This window comes from Hemibagrus wyckioides, linkage group LG04 (genome assembly GCF_019097595.1).
Source record: "Hemibagrus wyckioides isolate EC202008001 linkage group LG04, SWU_Hwy_1.0, whole genome shotgun sequence".
Classification (NCBI taxonomy): Eukaryota; Metazoa; Chordata; class Actinopteri; order Siluriformes; family Bagridae; genus Hemibagrus; species Hemibagrus wyckioides.
The window spans coordinates 19,528,304-19,549,130 of NC_080713.1; the positions used below are offsets into that span (position 1 = coordinate 19,528,304).

The 20,827-nt window shown below is 38.5% G+C and overlaps 1 protein-coding gene across 2 annotated transcripts in view; it reads right to left on the reverse strand.

Annotated features, from left to right (window-relative positions):
* Nucleotides 1-20,827, reverse strand: part of itpr2 (inositol 1,4,5-trisphosphate receptor, type 2) — an 87,519-nt gene that overhangs the window by 2,859 nt on the left and 63,833 nt on the right. Inside the window, exons 46-56 of one of the 2 annotated variants that reach the window (XM_058387279.1) lie at nucleotides 19,428-19,538; nucleotides 19,077-19,269; nucleotides 18,870-18,995; nucleotides 18,501-18,676; nucleotides 16,791-16,955; nucleotides 16,399-16,582; nucleotides 13,275-13,358; nucleotides 12,646-12,776; nucleotides 11,743-11,908; nucleotides 11,450-11,610; nucleotides 2,008-2,169 (exon numbers count right to left, since the gene is read on the reverse strand). In XM_058387279.1, coding sequence (XP_058243262.1) covers nucleotides 2,008-2,169; nucleotides 11,450-11,610; nucleotides 11,743-11,908; nucleotides 12,646-12,776; nucleotides 13,275-13,358; nucleotides 16,399-16,582; nucleotides 16,791-16,955; nucleotides 18,501-18,676; nucleotides 18,870-18,995; nucleotides 19,077-19,269; nucleotides 19,428-19,538 — 1,659 coding nt within the window. Of the gene's footprint in view, nucleotides 1-2,007; nucleotides 2,170-11,449; nucleotides 11,611-11,742; nucleotides 11,909-12,645; nucleotides 12,777-13,274; nucleotides 13,359-16,398; nucleotides 16,583-16,790; nucleotides 16,956-18,500; nucleotides 18,680-18,869; nucleotides 18,996-19,076; nucleotides 19,270-19,427; nucleotides 19,539-20,827 lie in introns of both variants that reach the window. The other variant, XM_058387278.1, reaches the window with a different exon arrangement.

Genomic DNA, 20,827 nt, shown 5'->3' on the forward strand with positions numbered 1-20,827 from the left:
AGCCTTATCCTAGTGACTGACATGTGAACAGAGCCAGCGTTTCTGTTTCCGTTTGTGAAAAATCAGGGCAGACAGGTGATGGGCCACAGCTCTGCAAAACTAGAACACCCAAAGCGCTTCTACACAATCAGCATCCCATCACAGGTTCAGTAGGAAAATCAGCATACTACTAATCTTGAACCTAGAAGGGTCATAGTTATGGGGTTCTGGAGATTTCATTGGGAAATAAAAAAAAAAGTATGAACAGTCCAGACTGTTTTAGAAAGAAATTAAATATGAAGTCTAAGGGAAAAAAGTTGCAAATAATTAAAACCTTTCTAGTGTACCATTAGCTCAGTAGCTTCTATATTTCCCCCAATTTCCTCCCTAACTCAGTCCCCCGCCAATGTCCACTCAACCTCAACTCTCCCCATGACACACAAACTACCAACTAGGTATGATGAAGGCTAACATGCTTTGTGTTGTGAAGCCAGGCAACTGCATCATTTCTAACTGCTGCTCATGCTGTGTCAAAGGGCAACACAACACCCTCAAAGGAAAGTGCTACAGTATCTGCCCTGCTCTCAGATTGGCTGTGGTCTCTGTGATTGACAACAGAGAGAGAGAGAGTATGCCATCCCTCCCACTACATTAGTTTCTGGACACAGTTGGTTGCAGCATCATTGGGATTCGAACATGTGATCTCCTGATAATAGAGGATTAAAATTTAGATTTAAGGATAAAATCCTGTCCTCAAATACAGAAAACTGCTAAACCCTTTATAGTACTTATTTTTAAACTCAGCTTTTATTGAACTCCTACACCTGATTATGTAATGGTTTGCATTTTAATCCCTGGTTCCCTCAAATCCCAGCTCCATCACAGCATCAGTGTGAAAGGGCTAATAGATTGGCACTGAACTCCCAGATACTGACATGGAAACATTGACAACAATGCAGCGTTCTTAGTTCTTTTTAGAGGAAAGCAGCTAGAGCATGCTCAAAATGTTGCTAGAAGTCACTAGATGATGTCATATGCTAATTTGCTAATTTAATTAGTTAATTTATTAATGTATTCATTAATATTATTGGCATACAAATTACAAAGTAAGGTGCATGAAGAATTCATTTTTTCTTACATAAAGAAGTCCATTTCCGTTATGGCACCAAAAACTAAACTTTTACATATTTAAAAATACTTACTTTTATTATTTCTAAGAATAGAATTTAGGGTGGGACAAACATTGGTGATTGGTCGTTGGGAAACAATGGTGATCAGTCACTGGTCACAAGAATAGCACAGTCAGGTGTTATACACTGATGGAGAGTTGAGTGAACCTGCTTATTTAACTGCTTTTTATAACCACAGCTGTGATGTATGTTAGGGTTAGGGAGCGCTGTATCGAGTTCAAGACATCACTAAAGTCTGCTCAAAACATCACCAGGTTTATCACTAGGCTGTTTTTGAATCAAAATGAAATCTGGCACCAAAGTTGGCAACACTGCTTTCTAGCCTATGTTGTCTTGCCCAGGCTACCTGCTCAAGCTAGTATAGTACAGCAGCCCCAGTGCAAGGTGAATAAAGTCACTGAAAACCTGAGACCTTTGGATCTACGGGTGTTTAAGCATGTTTAAAGGCACTGACGCACCAAGCGAAGCGTTCTCCATCGTTTTTGCAGCGAGTTAACATGAGCTGACCTTTCTCAGCATGACTGGGTGGAAAACTGCCTAATACTGCACTGTCAAAATCCTGCCCCATTATAGCTACTGGTACACAGTATGCTATTTCATATACTATTTAATGTAGTAGCATGAGACATAGGACAAAAAAAAAAGTTTTGCTAATAGAAATACAGACTACTGACACCCACTAGTTTATATTCCTTTACCTTTCTATATTTTTTTACATATATGCATGTAGTGATGCTAGAGCGCAAGCTTTCAGGAAAAAAAAACAAAAAACAGAAAAAGATCTGTATGTATGTTCTCTTCATTTGGTGTGTCCTAAGACTTGGAAAGAGTGTGTTACCTGCTCTTTGAGCTCTGCAAGCTGAGCAGAAAGCTGTGCTACGAGTGTGACAGTGGTATCGAGCTTCTCCTGCAGTAAGCGCATCTCATTCTGCTCACTCTCCCCTTCACTGCTCACTAGAGACATGGCCCGCATCCGTGGGAACCAGTCCAGGTTCTTCTCCTGACAGAGAGAGAGAGAGAGAGAGAGAGAGAGAGAGAGAGAGAATAAAACAGTATCAGCCACAGGGTTAAAAAGTAACCAGAAAATGTGGTGGGAATCGTTACTGCTGCTAATTTAAAAGGACATGATACTGTTAAGCATCCTGTAACATCCACAAACACTGGCACACTAGAGTTTAAGTGCATTAAACCTACCACAAATGAACATTTAACCAAAGCATTCAAGGCTAGATAAATGATGTATTCTAGCACATAGACTTACGGTCAATAAAATAAATGTTTACTTGTGTTTGTGCACGTGTCGGTGTGTGTGAGCCGGCAGTATGAGAGATAAGGAGGAGGTAACAGTAAGGCTCAGCCACTCATCAAATACAGTTATGTAAGGTGCTTTTCACAGCCAGGCGGATGCAAAGGTGCTGCGAGTTCCAGGATGCGGCCACGCTCAGAAGTGGGAACAGAGTGTCTCTCACTCTTATGCAAGCAATCAATCACACATGCACAGACTCACTCACGTACATGCCTTTGTCTTTAAACAAAGCATTTGTTGGCACACATGGAAATGAGCCTCCAAGGAAGCCATGTTCATTAAACAGGATGTTATACTAAATGCTGCCCTACTACTATATTCCATAGTCAAAAATAAAAACAGTTAAAAGAAATAGAATATGAATTAACCTGCCAGTAAACGTAAGGCAAATAAAAAACTAGTTAAAAGAGGAAACGTAAATGTTTTTGTTCAGTTCCATGTGTTTCCCTCTTTGCTGCATAATCTTTCTTTTTTACATGGAGAAGGCTAGCAGGCTGCATTGGAGGGCAGAAATAAAGCATTTCCTCTTCCAGCAGCTGAGCGACGTCCTTTAATCATTACAAACAGGAAATTTGAAACATTCATTAATTTTGGTGCATTATGGGAACTGAAGTCTGTATCAGAAACATTAAACAAACCAGCTACAGTGTGACAAACAGGAAACTGAGTGTGACTGCTGACTCTAATGAATCGATCCTTTTTAGACCCTGTTACCGCACTGGGGTTTGTGGGAGGTTAGGATGAGAAAGGCGAACTGCAATAGAATAATCCACTTTCTCCCAAGCTGTAAAAAAAAAAAGAAAAAAAAAAGAAGAGGTAAAGTCTGCCAGCACAGCTTCACAAACAACTGAGGGTCATCTCATATTAATTCAATTCGTGAAGAGACAATGAATTAGCAGCGAGCGGGTATGGGAGATATATCAGTTAATTGTTTATGTGCATTTCAAAGAAAAGCTCTAATATTAATTCATATTCCAATTTGTGGAATTCCAACACCACCCTTCCTAAAAAGGAGCAATTTACCTAGTTTGCCTTTTCACAAATGCCACACCTGCTTTATATCTACAGAATTTAAGCTCATGAAAGTCTTGCAGTGTTGAAGGAGTCTTATCCTCTTTCTGAAGTTCCCGAAAAACACACAGTCAGTCATAGGCTTTTGTTGGGTTCATTTATAATATTCTAAAAATTAAAGATGTGAGTAAACAAAGTATATTTGATATATTTTTGTACCCTAATTTGGGTATTTTAGTATTTTTGTTATTCCGTCCCATTTTATCTAGTACCTATGTTTATGGATACTGCTGGAAACTGTGAATTTCCCTTTGATACCAACAGTGTTTCTGAATCTTTGTTCTCTCTGTAGGCCTAACTGGGTTTTCTTGTCCAAGTGCATCTGCTTTTAATACATTTTGAATAAATCTAACTTTGGTTGCCCATTTAGGGTTAATGAACCATTAAAAGAGATTTAGAAATTGATTCATTTGGTTTATTTGCTAGTTGGTTTAATTTGCATATAACTAAATGAACAACTGAGGGGAAAAAAAAGCAAAGCATGATAAGGGACAAAACTAAAACTAAAGGTTCTTTTCATTCTTTGGTCCAGATATCCAGAACACACCACATTTCTGTCCCTTGCAGGTCACATCTCAAATAAACACATCACGTTTGGTTCACTTTATGCAGTGGGGTTCAATCAGGGTAAAATCACCTTCACACTGAAACTGAAGCACACTGGAGTTATCCTGGAAACAGACCATAATTTTTTTTTTTTTTTGCTCCCACTAGAGCCTTATTGCTGTGTTCACACCTATATCCACACCATATCAAGGAGATGAGCTAACTGGGGTTTAGTTTTAAAGCCACATATGTGAAAGGTAAAAGCACCCTTAAGCTACTCCTGCAGAGCTGCTGAATGTCACGGCATTGCATGTTAAGTTGCAAGCAGTATGAGGTCACACTCTGCATGCAGGAAGTCTGCCTCCTGTAGAGGGAATCCAGCAGAGCTAGCCAAAATCTCTGCCTTAATGTGTGTCAGCCTTATTTAAAAAACGAGTCTGGAGACTCTCTCCATCAGAGGCCCTGTGCAAGAACATGATCTTGTATTTGTAGACATTAAAAAAAAAAAAATCTGTTCTATCCCCTGGACCCTCTACAATGGCTCAGAGTCATGGGCGGGGCTCTGACTCATAAGCAGGGCACCGTCCCATTGCTTGCAGGCCCCACAGTTTTGTGGTACAACACTCACACAGGTACAATCATCAAATAGGCTTGTGCAATATAATTTAATCTTCTCTACACTGCCACAATATCCACTGACAATTATATTACACAGCCTTTATTATATTATATTCGCTTTTTCGCAGGAGCACCATAATGTAACACTGATGTGGAGTTAACGATGGTTGGAGTTAGCACTCAACACCCCAAGAGTTTCCTAATTTTTTTCTCTCCATTAAAACAACAGATGAACCAAACGACAAATGAATCTGGAATGATTTGCACAAGCGTTTTGTACACTGATATTTTCTGATACTGCCTGGAATCCTCAACCCGATTTCTCCAGCTTACTTCTCACATGCTCTCCATTAGATTCACGGGGCATCACTGCGTTCGGTCAGACTAAATAGGGGGTATTTTGAATCCATTATTATGAAATAACATGTATCTAATAAATATTAGACAACTATATTAACTATACATTTAACAGGGATGCCACCAAAAGATTTGGTCCGAAACCCGGTCAGTTGAAAGAGAAAAAAGATGAAACAGGCCTACAACAAAATGTCAGCTTGATCAGTTTGCCAATAATGGAAATAGTGATGATAATTAGAAAGTGATTAAATACAACTTTTTCCCTCCTTTCCTGCACAGGTCACAGCAGATGCGTTCAAACGGTGAAAAATCCATGTCATCCATGTGAACATTAGACATTATTTCTTTACCATTTACTCCACATTACTGCACAATCACCTTAAAAATCACGATCCTGAAGAGTTTTCATGACTGTCTCTGCTAGCAAGCAGCTCCTGACTGCACAGCTGATAAATACTGTTACACCGACACACACACTTTCTTTAAGCATAAAATAGTTGAAATACTCATTTTCCTGTCTTTTTCAGGCTATTGGTTCTGAATAATATAGTAAATTATGAGCACAGAAAAATGCAATATCAATCCCTCTATTCAGACTCTATTCAAGTTACAGGTGCAGCTGACCAGACAGATACCAGCATCCGGGTTATATTGTTGCTCCTCTGATCACAATTAAGCCACTGCTTTCCAGCAGGAAAAGTCCTACAATGCAGCAACATCAAACCAGGCCTGGAAATAGAAACATGATTGCCACAATCAGTTTGATTAACAGGATCAGTCACTGCATCCCCTCTAATAGTCAGCTGCATGCGCACACACACACACACACACACACAACTGTCTCAGATTTGGTAGTGAGATAGAGAAGTGGAGAGACATATTGTGTGAGCATGCGTGTTATCCCACTGAGAATCAATGACCTTTGCACTGTGCAGTGATCACGAGTCCAGAGGCCCGGCCTCTCCCCCTGCCCCCCCCTTCTGTTGCCGCCAACGGTGTATGACGACGGTGTTGCCTAGGAGATGCCTGACTCACTGTGTGATAATGAGCGGCGGGGTAGGGGTGTGCGTGTGTGAGAGTGTGTGTGTGTTTGTGTGGAAAGTGGAGGGGGGGTAGAGGAAAGCACGTGTGAGGAAGGGCTGAGCTATTAGTGGGCCACTTGAGATGGCTTACATAACACTGCTGTGGCTGCTGCAGTACCTGCTTACACTCTCTCATTTGTGTGTGTGTGTGTGTGTGTGTGTGTGTGTGTATGTATATATATATATATATATATATATATATATATATATATATATATATATATATGTATGCATGCATAATAAGTCATTGCAGTATAGTTAAGCATGGCAACAAAGTTCTTAAGTTCTGCTGTCTTTATGATTGCAACTGTAATGTACAAAGATACAAATCTTCTTATCTTAGATCCTCTATCTATTTTTCCTTCTTTCTTTCGGTGAACTTATGAACTTACTGAACTAGTGAACTTATTTGCCAAATCATAACCGACCTTTCTCAGTTGCAAAGACTGCAAAGAAAAAATGGTCAATTATAAAGAACACACACACACACACACTAAAAACCATCACCAACAACACAAAAAATCCTCCACACGTAGCTCAACTTGACAAAAAATTATCCAGGGGTTTTAAAATAACTTCATATAAGCTAGACGTCCAGTAAACTTACGCTGGACAGATGGTGTTTGACAGTTTTATTAGACGCATGTTCGCCTGGGAAAACCCTTCACACTGTGAAATTTTTTGACATTTTCTCCTATATATAGTTTTGAAAACTACAGGTTTCCTGAAGAAAAATATGTTGCAGTGCGCTGAAAGGTTCCACTTCTTTCTAGCTCCAAACACACCGACGCACAGGCTGCCTTAAAGCAAATGATATTTATTGATTACACTTGCATTTAAATATGTAATCAATAAAATCGAAATGTAATAAGCAAAAAAAAAAAACGGTCTATCTTGTCTATATAAAACCTTTTATTCATAATCGACAGGCAGAAGTCCTACCCATCTGGTAGCGATTCCACGCTTACTAATTCATAACGTCTATAGATTATTAGAAATCATTACATTTACATAATATATTAGAGGCATGCCTCGGGACTGGGATCCTGCCAAAGAATAAAAAAAAAAAAACAGTTCCATTGGATATGGCTGGTTTCTCACTAACAGCTTTATCCTGGTCAGGGTCACTATACTTTAAATGAATATACTTCTATTATATTCTATTATATTCTATTATATTCTATTAAAAGTCATTTAATATTTAAATATGCCAAAATACATCAGTATAATTATATTATATTAATATTAAAAAGTGATAATGTTCACAGCAACATCTAACACTAACACAGCTGATTATTTCAGAGAATTCTTTTCTGTTGAGTAAATTTCAATCATTTTTATTAATTCATTTAATCATTTTAAAGCTGTACAAGAGTATGTAAGTGCTCTTCTCTGTTCTGATCATGACGTCACAGCGTAGGAGCCTCATGGACATCATTACAAACTGGACTGATAATGACCATGTCTGGTGGCATGAATCCAACCAAAAACACAACAAAGCACAAGGTTATAGACATCTGTAGGCAGCATTAGACTGGCTTCTTACACATGACAGCCTGTTAGAATGGCAGTAAAAGAAAGGAAAACACTCCCACGCCATTTTGGTGAAATATATTTTTGTTGTCTTAAAGTAGAGGTTTCAAAGTATGTTGTAGAAAATGTGAACTTTTTTAGTCCATATCAGATTTTTCATAATTTGCGGCTGTTTTACAGAATTCAGCCATGAGCGACAATCAGACTGGTTTTCTCAGACTGCACACATTTCTTCAAACCATTTCAACTAAAAAAAAAAAAAAAAAAAAAAAAGGAACCTTCATCCCTTCTCTGATCTTCCTCCAGAGAGAAGAATCTACTAAAGAGGAACACAGGCTGTAATTCTTACACACTGGAATAATTAGCCGAGCTAATGAGATAATTACACAAAAGCAGTTAAGTGGACAAAAGTGACACAAGGTCTTTGTGCAAGTGAGCAGCATGGAGCAGTGGAAGCTGGTGTAAACTTCACAAAGATGGATGTGAAACCTAGGAGTTAGGAAACAGAGGTTACTGTACAGCACAACGATGCACAGTCCTTCTTAAGACTTTTGTAAATTAGCTGTCGTTTAATAACCAACTGTTCTCGTTTCAGGGGTCGATCCATGACGATATTAAGATGAAAATGTCATTGAAAATCTTTTACCATCTGTTCAGATTCCTTGACTATTCTGTGTGGCAGAGTTACATGATAATTCATTTTGCATGGACATGTATCAGCACACACACTTTTATGTTTTACTTCTCCGATGAAGACTTGAACACACCTTGTATGTGTCTTGACTCATTCTCATCAAGTTAATCGACATGGCTGAGGGTTTCTCACAATAACCATCTTAACAAAATGTCCCGCTAGAATCGTCTGCTCAGTCAATCCGGCCATTCTTAATATGTAAAATATATTTTTATAAACTATATATCAGAATGAAAGTGACAAAAATCTAACCCTTTAATTGAAGAAAATGCATGATTTCATTCCACTCACACATCCATCCATCCTTTTATTCACACACACATCCTTCCATCTAACTATTCATCCATCCATCTAGCCATCTTCTTATGCTTCCATTCACACACCCATCCTTCCATCTAACTATGTATCCATCCATCCTTCCATTCACACACCCATCCATCCATCTAACTATGTATCCATCCATCCATCCATCCACCTAACTATGTATCCATCTAACTATTCATCCATCCATCCATCCTTCCATTCACACACCCATCCATCCATCTATGTATCCATCCATCCACACACCCATCCTTCCATCTAACTATTCATTCATCCATCCATCCATCCATCCACCCTCTTATCCTTCCATTCACACACCTATCCTTCCATCTAACCATGTATCCATCTAACTATCCATCCATCCATCCATTCACACACCCATCCTTCCATCTAACTATGTATCCATCCATCCATCCACTTATCCTTCCATTCACACACCCATCCTTCCATCTAACTATGTATCCATCCATCCATCCACTTATCCTTCCATTCACACACCTATCCTTCCATCTAACTGTCCATCCATCCATTCACACACCCATCCTTCCATCTAACTATTTATCCATCTAACTATTTATCCATCCATCCATCCATCCATCCTTCCATTTACACACCCACTCTTCCATCTAACTAACTATCCATCCATCCATCCATCCATCCACTTATCCTTCCGTTCACACACCCACCCTTCCATCTAACCATTTATCCATCTAACTATTCATCAATCCATCCATCAATCCATCCATCCAGCCATCCACTTATCCTTCCATTCACACCCCTATCCTTCCATCTATCTATTCATCCATCCATCCATCCATCCATCCATCAGATCACTGTCCCAGAACTATTAACCAAGATCCACTTGGTGAAAGCACCCCAATTTTTTTTTATTTAAAGTCTCCTGTTTCTTCATAGACAATGCCATGTGTCCTAACAAGGTTAAAAAGAAAAACAGCCACCACCTCACAGATCCTCCTCTACACTCAACAGCGTGGATTAGTTTCTTCTCTCTACGACTAGCCTTCTTTTTATGCCACATCCTCCTTGTGTGTTCGGTGCCAGAAAGTTCTATTTTTGTTTTGTCTCATCTTACCAAAAAACCAGAAGGGTCTAGTGAGCTTTAGTGAACTTACAAGAGCTTATATTTGTGGTTAGATTAAAGAAAAGCCTTCTAAAAGGTTTTGCATAGAGGAGGTATCTGATGCGTGACCTGAAAATACTATCTTCTCCAAATCACACATTGTGGTGGCAAAATGTATTTTCAAGCATGAAGCTATTTCTAAAATAACCAGTCACATTTATGAAAATGAAGACCACACTGCTGTCTCATTTCTGATCTCCCCCATGGTGAAGCATGACTATGGGAATTTGGCCTCTGTGTCAACTGACACTGAAACAGGAAGTCACAGATGACCATTTAAGATCTCCTAAAACACACAATGAAAGCAGAATAAAAATGGAAACCTCATTCAATTGAAATTTATTAAAAGGAATTTCCAGATGTGCCAATACTTATGTTTTGTGACATAAACGTGTGAGTTTTCTTTACTTCAATTAATTGTTAAATTTCTTTTCTGAGTGTCAGATTAAGTCGTTTAACCACAAAGACCTTTTTTTAGTCGTCTTCTCTGAGGTTGCTAATAATTCTGGTGCTCGCTATCTATCTTTCTATCCATCCATCTCCTGCTTGATTTTTTATTTAAAATATTTAATCTTTACACCTTGTCCATCAGGAAATATTCCTATTTTTCGTATTTGAATTATGAAGCAAGTTTTTCCTAATTATTATCAAAGTTTTTATATAACCCAGCTCTATATGTTCATATGGGCTTGCCAAAAAGTGCTAACAAGCAAGACTCAGCAAATCTTCCATCTCCCCTCTGCTCTGCTTGTTAACATAACATCAGCGGTCTTGTTAATGAGCAGTTAATCACTACACTACTTCCAACACGCTCAGCGAGAGAACAGACGCAAGACCGAGTCGTGCACACACACACCCACAGGTACACACACACACACACACACACACACCCCCACACCCTCAAAACAAGGCACTGGAGACACATGACACGCATACGACACACAACACACACGAATGGCACAGAGGGAACTTTGCTGCTGCATCCCGGTGACATCTGCAGCTGTAGATGAACATTAATATGGAAAGCGGCTGATGTTTTCTTTTTCGTCTTCTGTCTGGTGATTAGTGCGAATTTTGTGCGAACGTAAGAATTCATTCAAATGCAGTGATTTGCAAGAAAAACACATTCTTATTCCTCAGGCAATGTGAGCAAAATGACTTTTACAAAAAAATAAGTCAACTCCAGAATGATTTAAAAATTCAGCAAAATTGAAAATATAAAATGAAGTGTAATGAAATGAAATGAGCGATCATTATCAAACATTATTAATCTTTTTCTTCCAAATGAAAAAACTGTTCTTGAATCACTATATTACACAATTTCACAGTGTAATCCAAAAGAGGGTGATTACAATATAATTTCCCTTCTATATCTGTGTACTATATGATCAAAAAAGTGTATGTTTTAAATGCATGAAGTCTATCTTGTACAAATCTGTCTGTGGCAGCACCAAAGTTATCATAGCAATTCCAGTCCAAGGCCATCTTCATGGTTTGGTTCCAAATACAGTAATCTCATGTATCTTCAGGCTATCCAATATACTGAACTCATCTGTTGAAACGCAAAGTTAAACCATTTTGATGTAAAAAGGTAACATGACAGAGACTGACCTTAATCATCTGGGCCACGTAGCTTTCAGGACCAGTGTACTCAGTGGGATCCTTCACCCTTACTAGAACCAGGAAGTACAGGTAGTGCCACATGTTGTGCTCGTTCTTGATGTGCTCCTCGAATGACACCGTCTTGTTGTCAAACTTGTCTCTCTCCAGTCCTGCAAGAGAGCAGAAAAAAAAACATGATAACTGTCATAACAAGCATAACTATTCTAACAATTATCTGCTTCGTCTCCTACAGCATTGCCTTTAGCTTGCTTTAACATCTGTAATCAGTGAGAGGAACTTACCGCAGATGAAACAGGTGGTCTTCAAGATCTCCTCCTTGCGCTGTTTCTCACTCCTCAGGTCAGCAAACGTGTCAATGATCACACCGAAGATGAGGTTCAGGACGATGATGATGACGATGAAGAAGAACAGCAGGTCGTACACCACACGAGCAGCAAACATGGGTTCCTGTACAGAGCGACATCACATGGTGTGATTCATGATCTCAGACTTCCAGTGTTAAACTGCAGCCTACATACAGCTGAAGATGTTCATTATTACTAATTAATTTCCTGCTTCTTGTGCATCTCTGAAAGCTTAAACTGTAGATAAATGTACACAAGCTGCACAAAAAATTATCATGCTAGCAGCTGGGCCCAGCAGCGGCTCTTTGGTTGACCTGAGATTCAAACTCACAACCTTCCGATCAGTAATCCAACACCTTAACCACTAGGCTACCACATCCCAGACAGTTTCATAGTTTCAAACTGGTGTCCTATCATAATACACACAGTATAATAAATGAAGAAACTCTGATTAAAAAGCACATATACATTACAGCACTAAATGTAAAAGTAGTTCATTAGTCAAGCCTTTGTGCACATGTTCTATGAATTTAAGACATTCATAATTGTGCTGATTTCTCACATGGTAAGTGTATATGATGTCTTAATTATGTTTAATGGAGCACTGTGCACACAAAAACCAGCCTAATCACAATAGTGGGGTTTTGGGGCATTGCATCATATGCATGAAAATACCAGAAAAGCGCATCTTGTCTTATTTGCAACCTCATTCACATGAAACTCATCACAATACAAACTGTTATTTCTATTAAAAAAATCCCACAATATATTTTTAAGCAAGTATGTATAGTTGTCCTGGCTGCACTGCTCAAGTGTTTCAGGTTATGACATTATTCTCACATCTTTCGAAGGCTTGCGGAGAATATCAGCTATGCCACCTCCGTTGCGCAGCCCGTGGTTCAGGACTGTTACGATACACATGAGCAGAGTGTCACACACTCGCTCTGATGCATCCTCAGCATTCTGATCGTCTAGAGGACAGGAACACAGACAATGTTTAAAAAAAACAACAAGAAGACAACCTAAACTCTGTGATCTGTAGATCCATGTACAGTCTAAATATACAAGCTGTAGAGATCACAGTTAACTGACAAGACTTAGTTTGCCAGTTGTAATATACACCAAGTCAAATATTTGGGGAAGCTCACTGTATTTAATGTCCTGTTTTCTGCACACACAAGTGATCTGAAGCAAGTTGTGGTCCAGCAGTCAGACTCTCTAACAGGGCTAGCAATTTAGCCAAAATCATTCTCAGACTAGCACTTCGTTCTGACCCTTCCTGTCTTAAAACTAAAATAAACTGGGCCAAAATTCAGACTGCTACTTGCTCTGCATCTAGGACCTCCACTCTATCCTTTACTATAGCAAAACTTGTTAGCTTTATACCAATGCTTAGTATGGAACTACTGTTTCTGATTTAACTTAATCAAACTAGAAACCTATCTGAGTTGAAGCAGTTTGTAACTTACCATGGTACGAAGATGGGAATCGATCGGGGCAGCTGTCCACCGCACAGCTCTCAGGTTCTGTGAAACGGCCCAAACTGATCCTCTCTGAACAACACATGAACCAGAAGGACAAAATGTTCTTCAGTTGCTTCATTACTACATAAAAACCCACTGCCATTCCTCTAATACTGTGAGAGAGCTGAGAATATATGCTGAAAAAATTAAGTTAAAAACCAATATTATAAGTGTGTTAATATGATGCGGGACCAACGCAAGCCTCCAGAACTTGTCTCTGATTCTGCACTAGAGGGATGAACACAATTCTTCCATAATATTTTCCCTCAATTACTGTTTTGATCATTCCAAATTCTACAGTAAAATGTCCAACTCGATTCAGAGCCGTTGTATCTGAAGACCGTAATATATTATTTACATCATTTTCATCCTCATGAAGCTCAGTGAGTCCTTCTGTCCTCTGGATGGGGCGAAGTCACCGCAGTAAGAGACCACTCCCATCAGGACAGAAATGTTAAGATAAATGTGATCAGTAAGACTAAATTTACAGATTTGCAAGAACTGTTTTTCACTTCAACAGGACTAGAGGAGATAATCTCCACCATAACAGAGCCACCAGTTTATCCTGTTACCTGTCTGAATGTATATATTTTAGAAATTTGACATACAGTTATTCTAAACTCTCCTGGAGACCTAGAGCCTATTTTCGACTTCTTTTTATTTCCTTTCTCACTAAGCTTATAAAATTGCAATTATAAACAGCAGCCATAAGGCATATTGTATATTTCTTCAGCTTATCCCAGAAAACATGGGCAAATTTTACCTTTGTTAACATAAGTACATCCGTGCAGGTGTATCAAGAAGTTCTTTCACCAGTGTTACATAACTAAATATATAGATACCTTTCTGCAAAACAACCTTAATAAAAATTCAGCTCATATTATATACTGAATGATGCTTGTTTGCATCCATCTGTAAAATATAATGTTGAATAGACTTTTCTTAGATAAATGTAGCCATTTGTTCTTGACAAAAACAAGTAAACCAGATATATTCCCCAAATACGGTTTATTTTAGTGTCTAAAGTAAGAGACATTGAGACATTAATTTACATTTTAGTGATGACTAAACCCTTTAGGAACATAATTAGTGACTGAGGTGCTAGTCTAAATACCTGCTTTTCTGGACTACCTGTCATAGAAGGCAGCATGTCCTACTCTACAGTTGACCACCTGCCTAATATTGTGTTGGTCCCTCTTTTGCTGCCAAAACAGTGCTGACCTGTCGAGGCAAGGACTCCAATGTCCCTGTGGTATCTGGCACCAAAATGTTGGCAGCAGATCCTTTAAGTCCTGTAGGTCCCCATGGAGGCTCCACCTCGTAACTTATAGGATACTTTTGATAGATACTGACCATTGCAACCCGGGAACACCCGACAAGAGCTGCAGTTTTGGAGATGCTCTGATCCAGTCATCTAGCCATCACAATTTGGCCCTTGTCAAACTCGCTGAAATCCTTACGCTTGCCCATTTTTCTGCTTCTAACACATCAACTTTGAGGACAAAATGTTCACTTGCTGCCTAATATATCCCACCCACTAACAGGTGCCATGATGAGGAGATCATCAGTCTTATTCACTTCACCTGTCACTGCTCATAATGTTATGCCTGATCGGTGTAAGAAACGCTCAGTTTATACAGGCAACCAAATAGGATTGATGCCTCAATTGGATGGAAAAACCTTCACGTAAAAACCTTAATCGATCTGATTTACATTTTGATGGAAAATTAAATGAGTGGTATGGATCTGAAATAATCCAGTAAATAGGAAAAAACCTGCCAAGTAAATGGTGAGAAAATCAGAGTATTTTCTTAGATAGATCTAAAAATAGCTTGTGCTCAGTGTTTTATGTTTTACGTCTTTAACATGGCATCAGGTAAAAAGAACGGCTCATTTGAGGGGAGGGAATGTAAATGCAAATGTAAATGAACTGGATTGCAATGTTTTGGGTACATATAAACAGTACTCTCAAAATCTGCAATCAGATTTTAATTCATTCGGACTGAAGAAAATGGGGGCATGTAAACACACTTATTGATGTTTGTGTTTTTCTTACTGATAGTCTGCTACACAACGGAGAAATACAGTGGTGATGAGAAAAACGAGACAGATAAATTGAGTTTTAAAGGTTAATTGGTTTCGTGTCCATGCTGGCATGACTGCTGAGCAGAAAGACAATGTTCATGTTCACACATGACCCTGCATGTACACACTGTGTGTGATTATTTATTTCCTCTGTCCCTTGTAGCAGAGCAGTGCAGCACGGCACACAGATGAGCGGATTACATAAGGCAGCGTGGCCATGGCTGGGTTACACAAGTGCACACGTGCTAGCAGAGCAACACAAACACAGCCATGAACAATAACACACCTGTATGTATGCTACCATCCTTTGCTGAGGTTTCAGTAAACAGAATTTCAGTAGGTCGTTAAAACCAACAGGGAAGAAGAGCGCTTACTGACTGAATTACATAAGTGGAACTCTTACATCAAATAAAATGATTAGAATATAAATTATGGCATGTAAATAATAACTGATACCACAGAGACACTGAATTCTTGATTCTGATTGGTCAGAAGGTATTCAGCATTCAGAATTAGGATTTGCTTACCAGGTAGTAATTAATGCGCTGGTTCTAATATGGTATCATTTCTATAGTAACAAGAGCTTGTATGGTAAAAAAGCTGACTAAATAAATAAATAGTTGGCTGTGGTGATGTTTTCTGTAACTAGATACTTATTTAACATTTTTGGAAGGAGTCTCCAGTGCCAGGGTTACAGCTGTAGTCAGAAGTAAAGTTGTAATTAAATGTTGGCATAACTGTTTCTACAGCATTACAAAATAACTATAAACAGATACAAAGTATGAAATCTAATTCTTTAATAAATTAATTATTATAATAGTTGGCAAATTGTTGCGGGAAAAAAACAAAACAAAACTTTGGGACTCAATAATTGGAAAGATAATCAACTTCAGCTTGGACTGCACACCAATCTAAAATCATTGGTTTAATTTCCTATAACAGCTCACCCTAGTCATGTTTTATTCATAACTTAATTAGTGCATACCAAGTGCAGGGTGACGTTCCACCTCCATCAGGAAGTCATCTTTGAGGAAGAGGAAGCCCACGATGGAGAAGAGGTAAACCAGAATGATGGCTAGTACAGCGGTGAGGAAGATGGAGCGCCCGTTCTTTGTCACACTCCTCATCACGTTCAACAGCGTCTCTTCTCGGCGTACCAGATCGAACAACTAGAGAGGAGGTGAGAGAGACGCATCCGTACACAAAGTGTCAGCTAGAACATTAAAAAGTAATATTATTCAAGAGGAATAGAATGAATTAAAACTAGCTAAACTAGTCCTCCTGAACAAAAATGGAATTATATATATATATATATATATATATATATATATATATATATAAATAAAAGAGTAGACATGAATGACGTTCAGTGTTTACCAATATGCTGTAGAAGAACTCATGGACAAACAGACCAAGCATGCACACGATGACGTAGGAGACATGCAGGAGGAAGAAGACGTCCATGATGACCGCTTTGTACCCTCGTGTGAATGTGCCCTGGTTGCCCACAAAACTCACCAAGAAGACGATTTTATTCAGCAGCTGAAAGAAAACATCAGACGATTGTCAAGACATGAAGGCAGCTCTGGCTGAGCAAAGAGCATGTAATTCAATTGGTATAAAAGTCTATAGAAGAATGTTTAAGAGTTACAGAAAGAAGATTGCAGTAGTGAAGCTTGTAGAGAGCCATTTTCTGGAGAACTTTACTGAATAGAGACAGTAATCTATTAAATAATAAAGTGAAAGCCTACATTAGCCTAAATCTCAGAGGTGGGGTCAAGTTCGAGAGGGAAGTAGGCAGTTTGCTTTCAGATGATTAATAGAGGTTAAAAGCCTCTATTCTATACTGCAGGCATAAATCTACAAACATATGAGCTTATGAATTTATGAAGTCTCTTGAGAACCCTTTTTTATTTTTGGTATTCAGCAAAGAAACTATTACGCACAAGCCAGTGTGCACAAATGACAGTGAACAAACAGTATGCAGTGTGTTCCCATTTTTATCCTCACAATTCCCTGCATCTTGTACTTAGTTTCTGAGTGATGCCCAAACTCATAAGAAGGGCCTGTGTCATGACCCACACATTACTTCCATGTTGCTATCAAAACACAAGATTAGTCCAAACATCCTTTTCTTATGAATTTCATGTAGTGAGTGTAGTTTATATTTGTTACTGAGAACATCTGACCTAAATGTCAAACTCTAGATGAGTGAGTTGTTCTGTGTGGGCAACACCGCTTTGTAGACTAATACAAGAAATTTGCCTCCGTTTCATTTTAGCCCCAGTTTTTAAACTCTTTCAGTCAGAAATGCTTTTACTGCTCAACACATTCAGCACTTAAACTGGATAATAATTAGGCTAAAAAAATGAATAATATAAGAACTTGTATAATAGTATTTCGTGAGCTCTGAACCAATTACAAAAACCAACAGGGAGGAAGAGCGATTACTGAGTGAATTACATAAGTGGATGGTTCATGAACAAATGCCACGATTAGAATAGAAATTCTGACATGAAAATAATAACTAGCTTTATATCACAGTGCCGTTGAATTCTTGATTCTGATTGGTCGGAAGGTATTGATTGCGAGGCAAATCACAGGTTTATAATTAAAGTGTGTTGTATTTTGTATAAGCTGCCATACAGATTTTTTTTAATTGTTTGCTATGGTGATGATTTCGGTAAGGAGATACTGTTAATTTTGTAAGCAGTCAGAAGTAAAGCTGAGGTAAAGCAGGAAATGTCTTTAGGACAGAGAGTGTTGAGGCTTCTCTGTAACATAAGCTGAATTTTCTGTCTAATTAACTTTGAAAGGGGAAAAGAGGCTCTTAAGAGAATGCTGTTATAACACCTTTCACAGATGTTCCACATGATTAAAAATAACTATAAACAAACACAAAGTATGATACAATCCTTGAGAGGCATCAGGACATGCAATGTCGCAACACTGAAACACTGCAGACAAAACGTATGGTAAATAAAGATTAGGGTTAACAATGCATCATATTTGTTTAAGCTCTGCTTCATTCTGAAGCTAGTTTGAGAAAACTCTCTTTACTGCCATGTGAACACTTTCCAGTCTTACATTAATGGCTCCAAGTAGCAGCAGTGTGGGGCCTAAGCCTATAGTATATATGGAGCGGAGGATGACTGTGATCAGGAAAGCCAGAATGCCTCCTCGTCTGGGCAGGATGAAGAGCATAGATGTGCTTATGGCTACGGCAACCCAGAGCAGGATGGACAGGAAAGGGGGTAGAACACCTACTAGACACAAAATCATTTCAGAACTGTAAAATGGGCAAACATGCTGTTTAAAGAATACACTGTTTATTGAAAATTGCTAATGAATTCAATTCAGGAAATGCTGAAGGTTTAATTAATCTGTAGTTTCTAGAATGAAATTATATATCTAAAAAAAACTGTAAAAATATAACATGATCAAGGGGACAGATACCTTCATCTTCGTCATCTCCAAATGGATAGAACAGAGCCACGGCAATGTTGACCAGCACAGCCAGGTTAAAGGAAATGCTTCCCCAAAGAGAGATGTGTTTCGCGACCCAGAAGAGAGCGACATTATCTACACACAAAGAATTAAGTTAGTATGGAGTGTGTAATGTTTTTTTTTTAAATAAAAACTTTTTTATTGAAATTGTCATACTCCTCATTTTCTTCTGCCACCACATCTCATTGTACAGGTCTTCAAACTGCTGGAAGAAGTGGTTGACTTTGCTGCCCTGGTCGTCTCTCTCCGTGGTGGTGAACACTCGCACTTTAGACTCCTCAGTCAGGTACTCACAGATGTTGGGGACCGGGAACACAATCTGCTCCATAGTGCGGTCATGACGCACAATCTTGAGCAAAACAAAGAAACATATTTCAAACCTTTTATATATAGAGCAGAACAAAAACTAATCCAATTGTAATAGTTAACATCGATAAACTGGTGGGAGAGAAACCAGTAAAGGGCTGCTTTGTTTGGATTAAGACTGTGTCTCAGAAGTATGTATACCTCTATCTGAGCGGTGTGCCTGGCATAGAATCGGAGAGCTTCTTCTCTCTCATCGTCCGGATCCAGACCTGGCTTTAGACTCTGCTGCAGCGCTTTTCGATGCCGTGCCAACTGCAAATCAACACCAGTTACCGATACAGTTGGGTCAGTCAACACTAAAAATATAACAGCATATATATACACAGTATACATACATACATACATACATAAAGTGACTTAAAATCCAAATACGTTCATATATATATATATATATATATATATATATATATATATATATATATATATATATATATATATATATATATATATACACACATACATATACACACACACACAGTATACATACATACATGACTTAAAATCCAAATACGTTCATTAAGTAGGTTCATGTATTTTCTAATGGATATTCCAATTCTTTTCTCCCCTTTAGATTTTCTGTTTTTAACAAGAGAGAGAGAGAGACAGACAGACAGACAGACAGAAACCCGGACGCTGACCGTGAACCATAGAGCTATAAAGCAGCAAGATGTCACCCATTCACTTATTATTCCCCATATTATACTACTCCTAAGAAGACGACTGTTATCGAAATGGAAAACTGTCCATGTCTCACAAACTCTAAAGTTTAAGCTCATATAAAATCCAGCAGAATAAAAGTACAACTGTGAAGACACACAATCAGAGTAGCTCTGATTAAAAGGTAGCGAGAAAAACTAGAAAATTGCATTTACTTATGCAATGTGAGGTTTATAAAGAAAGATTTGTCTTAGAAACAAAAACTTAAAATGTTTCACTGGACAAAATATTCAAGCTTAATGTTTGTTTTAAATCCGATTAAATTAATGCGGCAATTAACAGACTTTCTATCAAAACAATCTTTAGCTGCAGCTCTACAGATACAGGGGTTAGGAAACTGGAGCAGCAGTACAACAAACAGGCCTGAACATCCTCAGCAATGCGGGTGAGAGCAGCACAAAGTTGATGAAGCTACACAGCTTAATGACCAGCCTAAAGTCAAAGACACTGCACTCATCATCTCAAACAGGAGTACAAGCGCACACCAGAAACGGATCAATGACAACAAGAAAGAACATCCTGCACTCGAGCAACACGCTCGATCCTCAAGAAAACAACGGAAAAGAAAACCAGCACAGGCTCTTACTGTTACTTATATATCTATAAAGTATTCAAGAAGCGTCTTTTACTTCGATCTAGGCACTCGGCTATTCGTTGACTCATCCCCATCTCAGGATAATCACACTGAGACAAAGAGAGAAGCGTTTATATACATATTCAACAGCTCTATACATTTGGAGTGCATATTATGCTTCAAATTAAAGTGCGAGTGTTTGGAAAGGTGTAATTATGAAATCTCTCGACAGACTAAGGAAATCTTCTAC